Here is a 15,929-nt window from a genome sequence, read left to right as displayed (position 1 = left end):
TTTTTTTCTTAATCAATATAGTTTTTTTTTTCTTTTTACCTTGGTACGAAGTTTTCACTACTGTTAATGATGACTAATATCTGTCGAGGAATTTGCGGAATATATAAGGTGGGTTGTCCCATCCAAATTTTATTCTGAGTCGGATATTGACCCATAACCATTTGCTTAAGTAATCAATATTTGTCATCACTTTCACCCTTTTCAGACATGGATTGGTGATAGTTTGTTAGGATATATTGATTAAGTTGTTTTTATTTGTGCTGATTTCCCAATTTATATTATTCTTTTGGATTGACCTGCATTTTTGTTAAGTTTTATTGAATCAGGTTATTCATTCCTCCAGTTTTTTTTTTCTCTTGTAATTTTTTATTTTTATTATATATTATTATTATGAGAATATGCTAGATGATGAGGATTTTTAGACATATCGACATTGGTATTCCTAAAAGTTGTTTGATACCCACTATTTGTATATATGATTTAAAATCAAATAACACATCACATTTTTTTATTCATATTATTTCCAAAATTCTAAGCAAATCAAAGTTCATTCCGAAAATAATATAGATGTAGTAAAGTGCATGGTCATGAAAATAAAACACAAGGTCGTAATTTTATGTAGAGGTACGTAGTAAAATACAAGGTCAAAAATTCCAATTTGTCATGTACTACTATTTTATTTTTGGATTGTGAGAATATTACTATCACTCGTTTTATTCGTTAATGCCCTCTTGTTGCTTTGTCATATCTATTGTAATCCCTGCCTTTTTCATTTTGAGGGGTATTTTTCTTCTCGTGGTGGTGCATTTGAGGGGTTCTAGTTTGTTGGGGTGTGCATTTGAGAAGTTCTAGTTTGTTGCTTTGTCATATCTGTTTATTTGTTTAGTTGTCTGTTTGTTTACCTGTCTTACCATAGAGCTTATTGGGTTCTAGTGGATTGTACTTCTGGTATTCTTTGTTTTCTGAACCTTCTCATGTACTTTTTTAATTTTCTATATTAACATATTTATATATTTTTCATTAAAAAAACATTTTTATTATAAACAAGATAATTAAGAAAGAAGATTATTATAACTCAATCCTTTTTATTTTAGTAAAAAAAAAAAAACCAAAGGCATATAAGATACATGAAGAACTACTCCCTCCACATAAACCCATTATCTAAATATTTTAAAAAAATTTGAACATAAACACAGATCAGATCATGTACTATTTTGTATTGATTCTATCAATTTCAAACATACTATTTATAAATACACAAAAGTTCAATTTTTAAAGTTAATTTATTAAATAATGTATCTAGTTAATATTATATCTCAAATATATTCCATAAGAAATGTATTTAGAAAATAAATTTTTTCCTTCGATCCTTAATATAAGAGACACTTTGCTTTTTAGATTCATTGCAAATCTAAATATATTCCATAAGAAATGTATTTAGAAAATAAATTTTTTCCTTCGATCCTTAATATAAGAGACACTTTGCTTTTTAGATTCATTGCAAATCTAATGTATCTGGACTAGAAAATGAGCTTAAAGGTGAATAAGTGGATTGTCCGGGATCCGAATTCCGGCTCATGTACAACTATTTTGATACTTATTAAAAAAGAAAATTTATCTAGGTCGTCAGTTGCACCTTATACCTTTCATCAAATTCAAGTCTTCTTGTGAAATGTCTCTGGGTACTATAGTCACCTTTTCAGAGACAAAGGAGTTGAATTTTATACCTTGATTTTCCTTCAGCAATGTAAACAAGTCCTTTCCTATAATCTGCAGAACATACTCAGATTAAACTTATTTTATCTTCTTTTGGTCAAATAGCTATCATTGTACAATCATTATACTTAACTATCCAAAAAAAAAAAAAATTGTTATATTGGAGCCAATAAAATGTGAACCTAGAATATCTTGAATACTACTCAAAAATTTTACCGACTAAGGGTCCGCTTGCTTTAGTTCTTTTAATAAAAAAAATCTATTTTTTTGTTATAAAAATATATTTTATCATTTTTTTTGTACAAATCATTTTAATAGTGTTTTGTTATAGTTTTTTTTTTTGACAAACTTGTTATAGATTTTTTAGAAAATTATTTTCTCAAAAATAAAATGTAACCCCAAAATAAAAACCTAACCCTAATAAACTAAGGAACCTAAATATAGGGAATTTTATGATAGTAAATAAATAGGAAATAGCTTTAGATTTTTTTTAAAAAAATCTCAAAAGGAATCTCTAAATTGTTTTCAAAACAATATTTTTTTTAAGTTTAAATAAAACACCCTAAATCTGATTCCCTGAAGAGAAAACATTAATTTTATGTACTTGATTGCATATAAAGCTTAAAAAAATAAAAATGCTAAAGAATTACAGTATCTAATATATGAATCAATTTTGGGCCAAAGTGTGGACTACATTGTTACATCAAAAATTGTTACATCAAAAATTGTTACATCAAAGTGGGAGGGGGGTGTATCTTCCAACCAGACACAGTCTCTAGCGCTAATTGGGCCAAAGTGTGGACTACATTGTTACATCAAAAATTTAGAGACATTGTTACAACAAAACTGTAACAAACCTTCCCTAATCTTCTCATCTACAGTTATTATCCTTTTTTTTTTTTGTACATGGTTTAGGGTATATTTTCTTTAAAGCACGCTTAAAAACATCTACGTACAAAGAAACAAAGCAAGATCAAAGAAATATTTTTAGATACAAATCATTCTAAACTTGCAAAATACAAACATTCACCTCATAGTTGAAACGTTGGTTTGCAGATTCACAATCCTTAACTCTCAAAAGAAGATACAGTTTCTTCACATTTGGCTGAACTCTGAGTATCTTTTCCACAAAAACTACAAAATCACACAAGTAAACAAATTAAACCATGATCTATAAGATGACTTAGAAGAGAGTGAGAGAGATACTTTTTCCAAGAAAGCCACCGGTGACTAGAATTGTTTTGACATTAAGAAAACGTTTGACGCTCTTGGATTCCATTACAAGTAGAAAATTTTCCAAACAAAAAGTATAAAGGAAGTGAGAACACAGAACAAAATGATGTTTGATAGTTATCTGATATTTGTGTGTTATAAAGGACAGAACAGATTGAAGAATGCTGAGAACAGAATGCTGTTTGAAAAGGGGAAAAATAAACTAGATGATGATATATATATTTCTTTAAATTGACATGACAGTGTATACTATATATAATATTATTATTAAGTGATTTTTAGATGAGAAAATTTGATGTAGGGTTAGTCAATATTTGAAACTCTTTAAGAGGGGAGTTTTATGATTTTAAGAGGGGTTTATTTAGCTGTTTCGGTTAATTAGGCCTATGTGTTTTCTTGTGTTGGTTAGGCCTTGAGTATTGTTTCTTGTTTTCTCCTTCTTTGTAATCTTGGGAGGTAATTGGTTTACGCTTTTATTAATATATATTATTTTAGCCTCTTTAAAAATAAATGTTTGAAAGCTATTACTTCACGATTTTTCTCTGCAGGCTCAATATCTCGATAGGTGGCAGTAGCGGTCTCACACTGACTGAGGTTACTCAGTTTGTGGTGCTTATCAATTTTTGACTTGTCAACAGCTTATTGCTTTTCGCTTGGAGACTCTTACGCTACAGGTTGTCCACAAAAGTAAACATGGTGGCTCGAGACATCATCTCTCCAGACGCTCATTTTAGTGTATCCGGTTACGGCGGTGTTGAATCAGCTCAACACTTATTCATTTCTTGCAGTTTTTTCGGCTCCCTGTGGTCGTTGGTTCGGTCTTGGATTGGATTCTCGTTGGCCGACACTCAGCAGTTATCTGACCATTTTATTCAGTTAATTTCTCTTTAGGCGGTCTCCGTGCGAGACGATCTTTCATGCAACTCATTTGGCTCGTAAGTGTGTCGGTTGTGTGGAATGAAAGAAATCAGAGACTATTCAGAAATTCTGAGTGTTCCCTACCTCAACTGTTGGACAAAATCTAACTTTATTCTTATCGATGGTTGAAGACAATGAACTTTAATCTGGTCTCAAACTATCATAGTTAGTGGTTGAGCCAATGTATTTGTTTGGAAGTATATTAGTTTTCATATTGTTACTTGTTCTTGACATTGTGTAATCTTTTTCGGCACGTCTTGTGCTCAGCAGATTATTCGGTTAATATATATTTATTTTTGCCTTTTAAAAAAAATTATAATGAACTTGTTGCATCCTTTACTTTATTTTTCTTAACAATATAGTTTTATCATTTGATTTATTTATTTAATTGCTTCATTCTGTTTTGTCGGACATTATATTTGATTAGTTAGATTTTCATTTGATTTACATAAAATTAATTTTTGCTTCTATTTTATTAATGAAAATACAATGGGTAAGTCTAACCCACAAATAAAGGGACTACAAATTAAAGGGACTACATATGGTGTTTTTTTTGGTACAAGAAAAAAAATAATAATTCAAAATAATTCAAGGGTCAAGTTATTACCAATAAGATGTTAGTGTGGGAAATTGGTTCAGAAAATCAAAATAAATAAAATTATATTAAAAATAGTGTTTTTATAATTTAATTCCGAGCGTTTCTCTATTCTCTTTTATGAACTACCTCTAAGGAAGAAAAAAATTGATTTGAGTCAATATTTTATTTGATATGCTAATCCATCCTTTCTCTATTCTCATATTCCACAAACACCAAATTTTAGCATCATTTCTTATTTTATGTAGTTCGCCTTCTTTGAAGCCTTCCTTTGATTTTAGTTGAACAATTTATGTTTATTATATTAATGTTGTTAAAGTTATGATTTTTTTAAGTTCAAAAGATGTTTATGTTTTGTCTATCTATTATATCAAACATCTCAATTTTAATAGTGTGTTTAAAAAATATACAAAGAAAATAATAATAATTATCAAATTTATGTCCATTAAGGAGAAAAAAAAATGAAATAGAAAATTTTAGGAGGACTAAAACCAAAATTCTTTATCTTTAGAGACCAAAAATTAAAATTCACACAAAACATCTTATTTTTATTTTTAGAGACTAAAATACAAATTCGCTATATTTTTAAATATTATAAACTTAGTTAACCCGAAATTATTTTATTATAAAAAAAAAATCCATATATGTGAAAAAGAACAAGATAAAAATAGATGGTTTGTAAGGCCTCTATGTGATAGCAACTGGGTTGGAAGTCCTCTCATGAACAAATCTTTGAGCTATACGTTGCAACTTTGATTTTCACCATCAATTTAATCTGATTCGATGATCAGTTCGATTAAATTGCAACTTTGATAGAACAAAGGACTTACAAACCTCTTTGTGATGTGATTTGAGCAAGACTATGCTTGCTAACTAACCATGATTTATCGATTATTTTAAATGTATATATGCATTCGTAATAACTTTCAACTTACTTTATTTTTGGATAAGAACTCTCACCTTACTTTATTTATGCATTGTCACAAAATATTGTACAAGATAAAAAATTGTTCAATAATTTAAGGGGTGTCAAGTGTTCTTCTGTGATTCTGTCTATTACATATCTATTTTGCAAAACAAATGAATCCTTAACAAAATAAGAGAAATGCAATTATGGACCTAATGACACATATTAAGAAACTTAATATATAAATATTGTCTAAAAAATCTTTCGTTCAATTTCTTAAAATTTAAAAAATTTCTTTTAAATACATTTTTTTTACTTTTGGATTGCTTAACATGTGTCATAAAATAATAAAATATTTTTCTCATTTTAATTGTGATTTAAAGTAGGATTTTGGTGGTGATCTGAGTAAGAAATTGTCGGTAGAGTTTAGTTTTTGAAATTTTCTAGTCACACCCAAAAAAAATTAGTTACACCTAATTTTCATTAAAATTTAATTATAATATCAAAATTGTCCTTCTTTATTTAATTTTTTAATAACCGTGTTTTCATCTTTTTATGCCTCTGCTTCAAAAACTCCATTAATGTGTTCTCTCTAACAAACTCACAAACTTTATTAATGTGTCATTAATCACAATGAAATATTGAATTTTTGAAAATATTCTGTTAAGACTTTATTGCATAGGTTAGTGAATTTATACTTTTTCAAAATTTAGGGCACTCATTTTTCATGCGATTTCATGTTTGTCTGTGATTCAATCGTTAGTAAATGTAATCTTCAAAGTTAAATGTTTACATGAACTGCTAATGTAAATAAGATCATGTACTAATAAAATCAATTTCAAATCATATGTAAATTGAGTTTATATAACCTTAGTAAACTCAATTCACATAGCTTCCATAAACTCAGTTCACACTTACACTCAATTTAAGGGTGTTCAATTTAATTTAGTTTAAATGAACTTAAGTAAACTCAGTTTACATAAGGTTATGTAAACTAAGTTTACATGCACCGATGCAAGTGCATAAACTGTTTTTAAGCATATTTTTAGCACATTTGGGATTTAACCAGGTTTTTCTAGTGTGTGATTAGAAAAAATCTAGGTTTTTTTTTTTTTTTATAAATTGATACGGACATCAACAAACATTCAAACACTCAATTATGTAGAGAAAAATCTTAGTTTTTTTAGTGTGTGATTAGAAAAAAAATCTTAGTGTATGATGAGTGAATTTATACTTTTTCAAAATGCACTCCTTTTTTTCTAGGGGTGAGTATGAATCCGAGACCCGACTCGAAATCGATATAACCGACAACATATTGAAGCATTCGGTCGGGTGCAGGTCGGGTCTCGGGTCAACAAATTGCGAAAAACCGTGCATGAACGGTTGCATACGGGCGGGTGCGGGTCTCTAAAATTCAATCTCTCCATAACCGAAACCGACCGAACAACCATTAGATGCAAATTAATTTTTTTCCTTCTCTCCCTCTCAATCTCATATACTCTTCTCTTTGTTATTTTTATTCATCTTTGATATAAGATAAAAATGTTATATTTTACAAAACTTATAATTAATAATATGGTGATGAAGAAGGTGGGAAAAATATTCTAATATATATTCTAGATCTATTTTAATTTCTACGTCTCTTCTACTTGATATTTTATTGTGTTTAGATCTACATATTGAAAGAAAGTAACGGCATCTAACCCTCTTTGTTTTTTAATTTACTTCGTCTATCTTTTGTTGCATTGTGACGAGGTATTAAATTATTTGAAAATTAGGAATTTTTGGAGAATGAATAAGTTTTAGATGTAAACAAAGTTTCGATATAACCCGTAATAACCGATCCGTTCAACCCGCCACCCGTATGACCCGAACCCGAACAAACCGAAGATATAGACGGTCGGAATTGGGTTCAAATTAAATGGTTGCGGTTTTTATCGATTTATAGTGATTTTCGGCCCGAACCCGACCGAAACCGACCGATGCTCAAGCCTACTTTTTTCATGCGATTTCATGTTTGTCTGTGATTTCAATCAATAGTAAATGTAATCTTCTAAGTTAAATGTTTACGTGAACCGCTAATGTAAATAATTATTTACAACAAAAAATGTAATCTTATAAGATCATGTACTAATAAAATAGATTTCAACAATAGTTAAGTTAGGTGAAATAGATAGAAGTTGGATGAAATATATATGCAGGTATAACTTTCAGAAACTTATTCTATATTATATTTATATCATCTATTTGTGTTGACCCACACTTTTGTTAGGTTTTATTGGATCAGATTCTTTGTTCCCGAGTTTTTATCTCTCTTATAATTTTCTTATTTTGCTTTTTATTATATATTATTATGAGAATATGGTAGATGATGAGGATTTTTGAATATATCGACACATGTATTTCTAAAAGGTCTTTAATACTTACTATTCTCTTAACTTAGTAAAATATATACTTGTATATATGATTTAAAATCAAATAACGCATCACATTTTTTTAATTCATATTATTTCCAGAATTCTAAGCAAATCAAAGTTCATTCTAAAAATAATATACATGAAGCAGGAAGCACACCACAACACACCAACTGAAAAACTAGTATTACTATTTTCGTTCATGTGTGTTTGGTTGGATGGAATAAATTGGGTTTTCACATGTCTGATTTTTACACTATCACATGTCACCGCATAGCTTTTTCACATGATGAAGTAACTCGATTTCATGCAAAACGTAACGTGTCATATACAATACCTATATTGTACCACTCATAACAATCTACAGGGACTTAATTAGAGAACATGATCTAAGCCGTAAGTCCTCTTTCTCTTTTTTTTGAATGATGTTTAGATTCTATCTTATGTTTTGTCCTATCTGTGATTAATCCTTGTTTTTCTTATGTTTAAGGGTATTTTTCTTCTAGTGGTGGTGCATTTGAGGGGTTCTAGTTTATTGGAGTGTGCATTTTTGTTCCTTGCAAGTTTATTTGTCTGTTTTTTTTTTTTTATATAAGTAAAATTTGAAATATAAGGAATACAAGGGGTACTCAACCCTTACAATTCAAGATTAATCACAGTAAATACAATCAAAGCAAGCTAACGAATTATTGCACCATTCTAAGAAAACAACATTAATATTACTACCTCGGCCTATGAACCAAAACCAAAAAATATAAATAATCTAGTTACCTATGGTACTCTTTGTTTGTTTGTTTGTTTATATTTCTTACCTTAAGGTTCATTGAATTCTGGTGTAGTGTACCTATGGTACTCTTTGTTTGTTCTTTTAAATATTTTTATATTAATATATGATATATTTGTCATTAAAAAAATCATTTTTATTATAAAAAAATAATTGAAAAAGAAGATTACTATAACTCAATCCGTTTTTTTCGTAAACAAAAAAAAACAAAAGGCATATATATAAGATACATGAAGAACTACTCCCTCCACATACACCCACTATCCAAGAAAATTTTAAAATTTTTTGAACATAAATTATGGCAAATTTTATGGTACATGTAATAATTCTTAATGTACCAGTACATCAGGTAACTAAATTAATATGTAAATTAATATATTTTAAAGGAAATCATTTTTCTTATCATTAAAATGATTATAGTAACTAAATAATATTATTCATCAAAATTGTCAAAAATATTAAAATTGATATTTTTTGAATTTTTATTCATCATTATAGTCAATATTGAATTTTTTTTTCTAAGAAAATATTAGAAAAATTAGTATCATGCTTATAAACAATATATTGTATTTTTTCTTATGATATTATCATTTTTAAAATATAATAATCGGTTAATAGTTTTTTAATTCATAAAAATAATCGTTAATTTATCAATTTACTGACTTGATGTACCGATACATTCAAATTATTCGAATGTACCGTAGAAGCTCCCTAATATTATATCTTAAATATATTCAATAAGAAATGTACTTACAGTATATAAGATCCAAGAGAGTAATAGATTATTTCCTCCGTTTCCTCCTATCCTTAATATATGAGAAATTTTACTTTTTAGATTAGTTAAAAATTTAATGTATTTAGTCAATAATATAGACTAGATACATTAATTAGATTTTAAACAATAAAATTTCTCTTCTTACACCGGAGGGAGTATCAATTTTACAGTATCACATGTCTGCTTTTTTTCACATGATGAAGTAACTCGATCGATTTCATCACCAACTTTATTCAAACCGATGGAGACACATAACCACATAGTATAGTCATTATCACATAAAACAAAAAATAATTATAACACAGCATCATAATGAAGGTGCTGCACTGCACACGAAGAATAATTAATATGAAGGTGCTGCATGCATGCAAAACGTAACGTGGCAAAACTCATAAAATTTTTCATGCACTTAGAGAACACGACCTCCCATTACATGACATTTATATTATGAGAACTGCTAAGTGTCAAACTTTGACACACACCAACAAACACTTGCCCATATATTGATGCCATATAATTAAGACAACGTCTAACATATAATGGTAAGGGTCTTGCTAACTAGTGCCCCCGGGGCACTCTTTAAGCATTCTATTAAAAGAAACTTTTTATTCAAAAAATTAAATACTCCAATTTCCAATGCGTTGACTTTACGCATTTACATAATAATTCAATAAAAAACTTACTATTTAAGGGCTTAAAGAGTGCCCCTGGGGCACTATTTAGCATTTGCCTAATGGTAATGATGTAATAAATAATATTATAATAAATACGAATTTTATAAATTTCACCGTTGTATTAAAAATTTATGTTATATGCTAAACAGTGCCTCCGGGGCACTGTTTAAGGAACCAAATATAGTAATATCACATTGAAGTTTGTGCACTCAACGCCTCGAAAGTGTAAACATTGTTATTTTTAATTTTAAAATTTCTTTTTTTGGTTTCCTTAACCAGTGCCCCGGGGGCACCAGTTAGCATGACCCTATAAATTATTCATAATTTTTTTAAAAGAACTTATATGTTATATAGATTATTCATAATTTTTCAAAAAGAAATTGAAAATTATTTGATATGTTATGAAACTCATCAAAATTAACGATATTCAATAAAAAATCATAAACCTAGATTGGGTGCGGTCAAAAGCTTCCAAATCTGTTGAGATTTGCAGGATTCTTTTTATTGAGTCTCTTTTGGTTTTCAAATCTGCTGAGATTTGCAAACTTCTTTGTATTTGGTTTGACCTTTTTCACATCGGCGTTGATGGTTTGGAAGCAGATTGCGAGCTAGCTAGAACTTATCTGCCTAGCTTTCTTTCTACCGTTGTCACATCAATTTTGGGCTCACGGAGATACTTTTTGGGTTCTGATGCGCCGATCACTTTTGATTCGAGATTGAGAGTTAAAGTTTCGTGGCATATCTATGAGTTGAGTTTGTGTCTTCTTTGCTGGTCTGGAGGCTGAGGAGTGTCTCTCTGAGAATGAGATTAGATGTAGACTTCTATTAAGTGGTGTCGGTTTTGATTTTCTTCATTGATATTCCGCTTATATACAGCGCCTTTGTTTTTGTAGTTCTGTTTCTCCCGGCTCTGTTCGTCTTGTACATAGACTGATTATTAATAATAATATATTTTGCTGTTTATAAATAAAATCATAAACCATTAATATCAGTTACATAGTCATGGAGTTTTTAGTCGTTTGATTAAGATTGGACGGTCTAAAAACTAGACATATAAATTTTATTTAATAATATTAAAAATACTAACTTTAAATCAGGACTGTCCTAGGTTAATCAGACTGTCCTTACCGTTTAACTGCACCCAATCTAAGTCCAAAATATCATTCTAAATTGTCATATTTATGACACTAGCTAAGCCTATGTTTGGTATCACGATGGATGTATCAGAATCACTGTGATTCATCATGATTTTACATAATCTACACTTTGTAACTTTTGGAAAATCAAAGTGGATCACCATGATTCTGGCATATCCACTGTAATGCAAACACACACTAAGTGTCTAAATTACCCACCTTGTTGTCATCTGTATTGATAGCTCCAATATGTTTATTATCGAGAACAATTGGTTGTATTTTAGGGGAGTTGCGCAATCTTGCGGATAATAGTATAACATTTGCAACAACAATATGTTTATTTTCAGCCATCTGCAACAACAACTAATGAATTTATCGTTGAAGATGATTCTGACAACGGCAACATGGTTGATGGTTTCACTACTTTTTTGTTTTTGTCCATCCCCAATGAATTCGGTCATATCATGCCCCCGATTTCTTTAGCCGATAAATAGAAGTAAAAATAGGGAGAATATAAAAACAACACTGATAACATCAATGAACTGTTTGGCATATATGACCCTGTCAGTGTGATCATAACCACAGGAGTAGTGAAACCATCAATCGTATTGGCATTGTCAGAATATCTTTAGCAATATTTGTTGAAACTCAAGGCAAGAAGGAATGAAGAGATTACTTACTTCACAAGTTAACCAACTCCTCTAATTGATTTGGTCCTAAAGTTAGTTAGGAGTAGTTGTTAGTTAGTTTCTTAGTTGGTTAGTTAGTTGGACTAGTCAGTTTATCATTTGCATTATATAAAGAAGTGCACATATTGTAAATTCTCAATTTTTGTGATTAATGCAATTTTCTCTTCTTGCTTAAGGCTCCACTACAAAAAAGCTGAAAAGCGGCGACCACTGAAAAAAAAGCATTAGCGTCGGTTTTTTCCGTCGCTAATTGACTAATGCAGCGGTTGTACAACTGACGCAACAAGCAGCGTCGCTACAGCATACAGCAGCGTTTCCAGTAAAACGTTGGAATAACCGCCGCATGGACCTTAGCGTCGGTTGTATTGATTGTGCGGCGGTTTCGAACCGTCGCTCTTTGTAAATATTTTCCAATTATTTTTAAGCTTTTAGCGTCGGGTGTAACCGCCGCTATTCGCTTTTATATTTAAAAAAAACAATTATTTTTTGTTTCCCACAAATTTTTTTAAACGCTTTTTTTCCTGCAATTTTTAAACGCTATTTTTTTTTTGTTTCCTGCAAAAAAATCAAAAATAAAATATATATACTCATACAAAGTAGCCAAAAAATATTATTTAAGTCACAATAAAAAAATACTCAGACAAATAATTAATTAATAGTAAAAAATACAATATAAAGTTTATCTGAAACCTCATTGCATATGACACATGCTTCCAAAAAATTAACTTAGTATATCCCCTTCACCTAAACTTAAATGGTACAATAACTTGCCTTTGAGTTTAACATCCATTAGAATGAATACTCAAAATTTGTTACCCTTTCATGATTCATCCATGATTCATCATGTATCTCCAGTCATTCCAACTGACGAACTAACCCTGTTAGTCTTCTGAGAAAGTGGAGTTGTGGTTGCCTTTGTGAAGTACATGTAGTAGTATACTTTAAGAATCATGGTTGCAAAGATGAAAACTGCTTCAGCAATGAAGATTCCTTTCCTCAAACTTCCACAGGAGAAGTTCTGAGCCGAAAATCAAACTTTTAAAGGAGAAGTTCTGAACACAATGATTTAGCCACAATTTAATATCAATATCAGTGTGATGAGATGAAACAGAAATCATTGCTCAATAATTCAGAATTATTACCAAAAAGAAAGAAAATATATAATGGACCATGCTCGATTTCCACAGGATATTAATGGCCTCCCTAAGCACATGCACTTTGTCAGAATAATGGATCATCCTCAATATTGAAGTTATTTGTGCCTGCACAATTATAGTTGGAGAAAAGTGAATTACAAAGCTTAACATAACAGAAGTGTACAAATGTTACTAAAAAATGTTACTAAAGAGCCTAGAGGCTGCACTGCCACTAGTCACATAAGGGTAAACTAAAAGTATGCAGAAAATTAATACTAACATGAAGCATAAATAAGAACGCCAACCAAAAGTGGAAGAGACCACACTGCCCTAGCTCTTAAAGCTTATATATCGGATAAACAATGCCTTATACCATATAACCATATAGTCAATGTAATAGTTTGAGCTATTAAAGGTTCACTACTCAGTTGTAGTGTAGATTTTGAGATAAAAAGAAAAATTCAGACTCACATTGTACCACCAGCAGCAGGGCCAATAGCTTTGAATAGAAACATAGCTGTCATGGAAATTCAATTGGCTGCTCCCCTTTGGTGATGTACTGTTCCTATTTTCAAATCAATTATATGCCACAATTCCATAAAAAACTAATATCAAACTTTATTAGTGAGGAAACACAATATAATGAATTAATACACTTTACAAACATGAGAATTGACATCTCCATTACCAAGATGCTTAAGTTCTTTTTCCTTCACGAGAGTTGGGTTACTATCAGAGTTAACAATGATTTTACCTGCATTGACAAGACCAGTTCAGCATTGCCATCAGATGCATGAAAAGCTTAAGATTCTCTCAATCCTACTGGCACGATCATGTCTATGGCACTTGCTTCCTACTGCCCCTTGTCTACAAACATCATGACCAAAATCAATACATAATTCTTGCACTAAACTTCACCGGCACTTGATGACAAGCAGTATAGGAACCAAAATAACATTCGAAAGAACCAAATCAACATAATAAAGACCGCATCGAAAACATATACTATGCAGTCAAAAGGTCAATCAATCTCAAAGTTTATCCAAAAGATACATTTAACAAACACATAATAAACACATGTTAGCAAGATAGCATTCTTGTTGAGATAATCAAACATACTAAATTCATTGGTCCAAGCATCTTTGTTTCATCCAAAGCATCTATGTTTCGTCAAATAAATAGACATGTATACATACACATATAAGTAAAGAATCTGTAAATAATTCAATAACTAGAGCAACACAAGTGAAGGGCCTATAAATTCACTCAAGAAAGAGTATGTATTCAAACATACAACTAACGATAAAACTTTGTCATGTCTCCACCTATAACACTGCATTTACTCAAAATAAAATCTAGAACTAAGCTTTCTCATGTAAAACACATTAAAACATAACAATTGAGTGATAGTACCAAAATCTAAGAGTTGTGCAAGCCAAAAAAATATTATCTATAATATATACAACTATCTGCAGAATTGCAGCCACAAAAAGAGTAGAATCTGCATATGAAAATCAACAATAGGAGATAAAGTCAAGTTTAATCGACAATCCAAACAAAATAAATCCATGAAGCATCAACACTAGAACATATAATGCACTATAATATTAATACTATCTCATAACTTTTCTTGGTTATATTGATACTTTAAATTCCTATAGTAATAATTTAAAGAAATTTTGGTCCATCCTAAGATCTGAGGAGCATATATTGTTGATATTACTTCCTAATTTTTGGGTAATATAGAAAAAGTCCACAAAATAGTGATATTAAATTGAAGCAAGTAAATCATCTAACTAAAGTCATACCTACAACAATAGAGTATTTTTCCCAACGCCGTAATCAACGCCAATCAAAGACAGTAAGCCTTGAAAACACAATATCCTAAATAAACATAGTTAACCTTCAAATCATGTTCAAAATCAAATACCAAAGGATAAACAACTTATGCTAAAAATGTACAAGACAATCCATAAACACACATGTTGGGGGTTAAACCCAAGCATGCAGACCAACAAACTCATTAGTTGAAAGCAAATAAAGTTACCTTCTTGAAATAGAAAAATTGTCCTGATCAAGTTGTCATAGCAGAGTAGTGGTTGCTGCACACTTTCACTTACTACTGCTTTCAGTCCAACAAAATATATGACTATATCAAAAACAATATTCAGGAGAATATATTTAAATGTTAAGAAAACTAATAGCAAACTAGCAATATCAGATCAAACCCTTCATAAGCAAACTAGCAATAAATTATTTCATAAGGAATATAGCATGTGTCGTCAAACCCTTCATAATACTAATTGAAATTTCAAAACTAATTGAATGACTATAACTAGCAAAAACCCTAAACCATCAATTGATAAAATTCAAAACCCTAAATGGACTAAAAACTCTAAATCATCATAATCAAAGACAAAAAATAGAAAAATGATAGAAATTTGTCTCAATTCATATAAAAATTTCATCACCTGAAATTGAAAACAAGGGGTCGAACAAGCAGAGAAGAGAAGAGAAGTGTTGAAGCTTTCTTTTTTTAAAACAAGGGGTCGTGCGATACACACTAAAACTGGGTTGTGAAATTTTTGTGCGAGAGAATAAGAGAGAGGGGGTACTCATTCCTAATCGTGAACGAACATTTATTTCTAATCCAGCTGCCGCGGAACACTATAAAACTGCCGCCGCTTTACCACAGGAACCGCCGAGATTTACACACACCAACGGCGGTTGAATGAATGCCGCATTAAACGTCAGTATTGACATGAGCGGCGGCGGTTCACTTGATACCGCCTCAAATGGACCGTCGCTGTCTTCAATTTTTCTTGTAGTGCTCAAACCGCGCCTAAGCTTTAGCATTGTTTTTCATCTTGCTTATGCATTTTTCTTCTTGGTTCTTCAATAATGGTGTGTGATCTTCTCTTTTCACAATAATTTCGTAGATTGTTGTTGCAA

At 30.4% G+C, this 15,929-nt stretch overlaps 1 protein-coding gene and 1 long non-coding RNA gene across 3 annotated transcripts in view; both read right to left on the bottom strand.

Annotated features, from left to right (window-relative positions):
• Positions 1 to 15,929, bottom strand: part of LOC123895496 (fatty acyl-CoA reductase 3-like) — a 53,291-nt gene that overhangs the window by 10,652 nt on the left and 26,710 nt on the right. The window contains exons 10-11 of the mRNA XM_045945857.1: positions 2,574 to 2,591; positions 2,367 to 2,406 (exon numbers count right to left, since the gene is read on the bottom strand). Coding sequence (XP_045801813.1) covers positions 2,367 to 2,406; positions 2,574 to 2,591 — 58 coding nt within the window. The remainder of the gene's footprint in view (positions 1 to 2,366; positions 2,407 to 2,573; positions 2,592 to 15,929) is intronic.
• LOC123895498 lies at positions 13,006 to 15,514 on the bottom strand. Of its 2 annotated transcripts, none has more exons than XR_006804393.1 (6): positions 15,449 to 15,514; positions 15,025 to 15,126; positions 14,786 to 14,861; positions 13,732 to 13,844; positions 13,449 to 13,536; positions 13,006 to 13,103 (listed from the first exon to the last, which is right to left on the bottom strand). It is a non-coding gene; the product is annotated as an uncharacterized LOC123895498 (long non-coding RNA). The 2 variants fall into 2 exon arrangements; XR_006804394.1 differs by having other exon boundaries at positions 15,025 to 15,099.

Source organism: Trifolium pratense, linkage group LG7, assembly GCF_020283565.1.
Source record: "Trifolium pratense cultivar HEN17-A07 linkage group LG7, ARS_RC_1.1, whole genome shotgun sequence".
Classification (NCBI taxonomy): Eukaryota; Viridiplantae; Streptophyta; class Magnoliopsida; order Fabales; family Fabaceae; genus Trifolium; species Trifolium pratense.
This window is presented reverse-complemented; position numbering and strand designations above follow the sequence as displayed.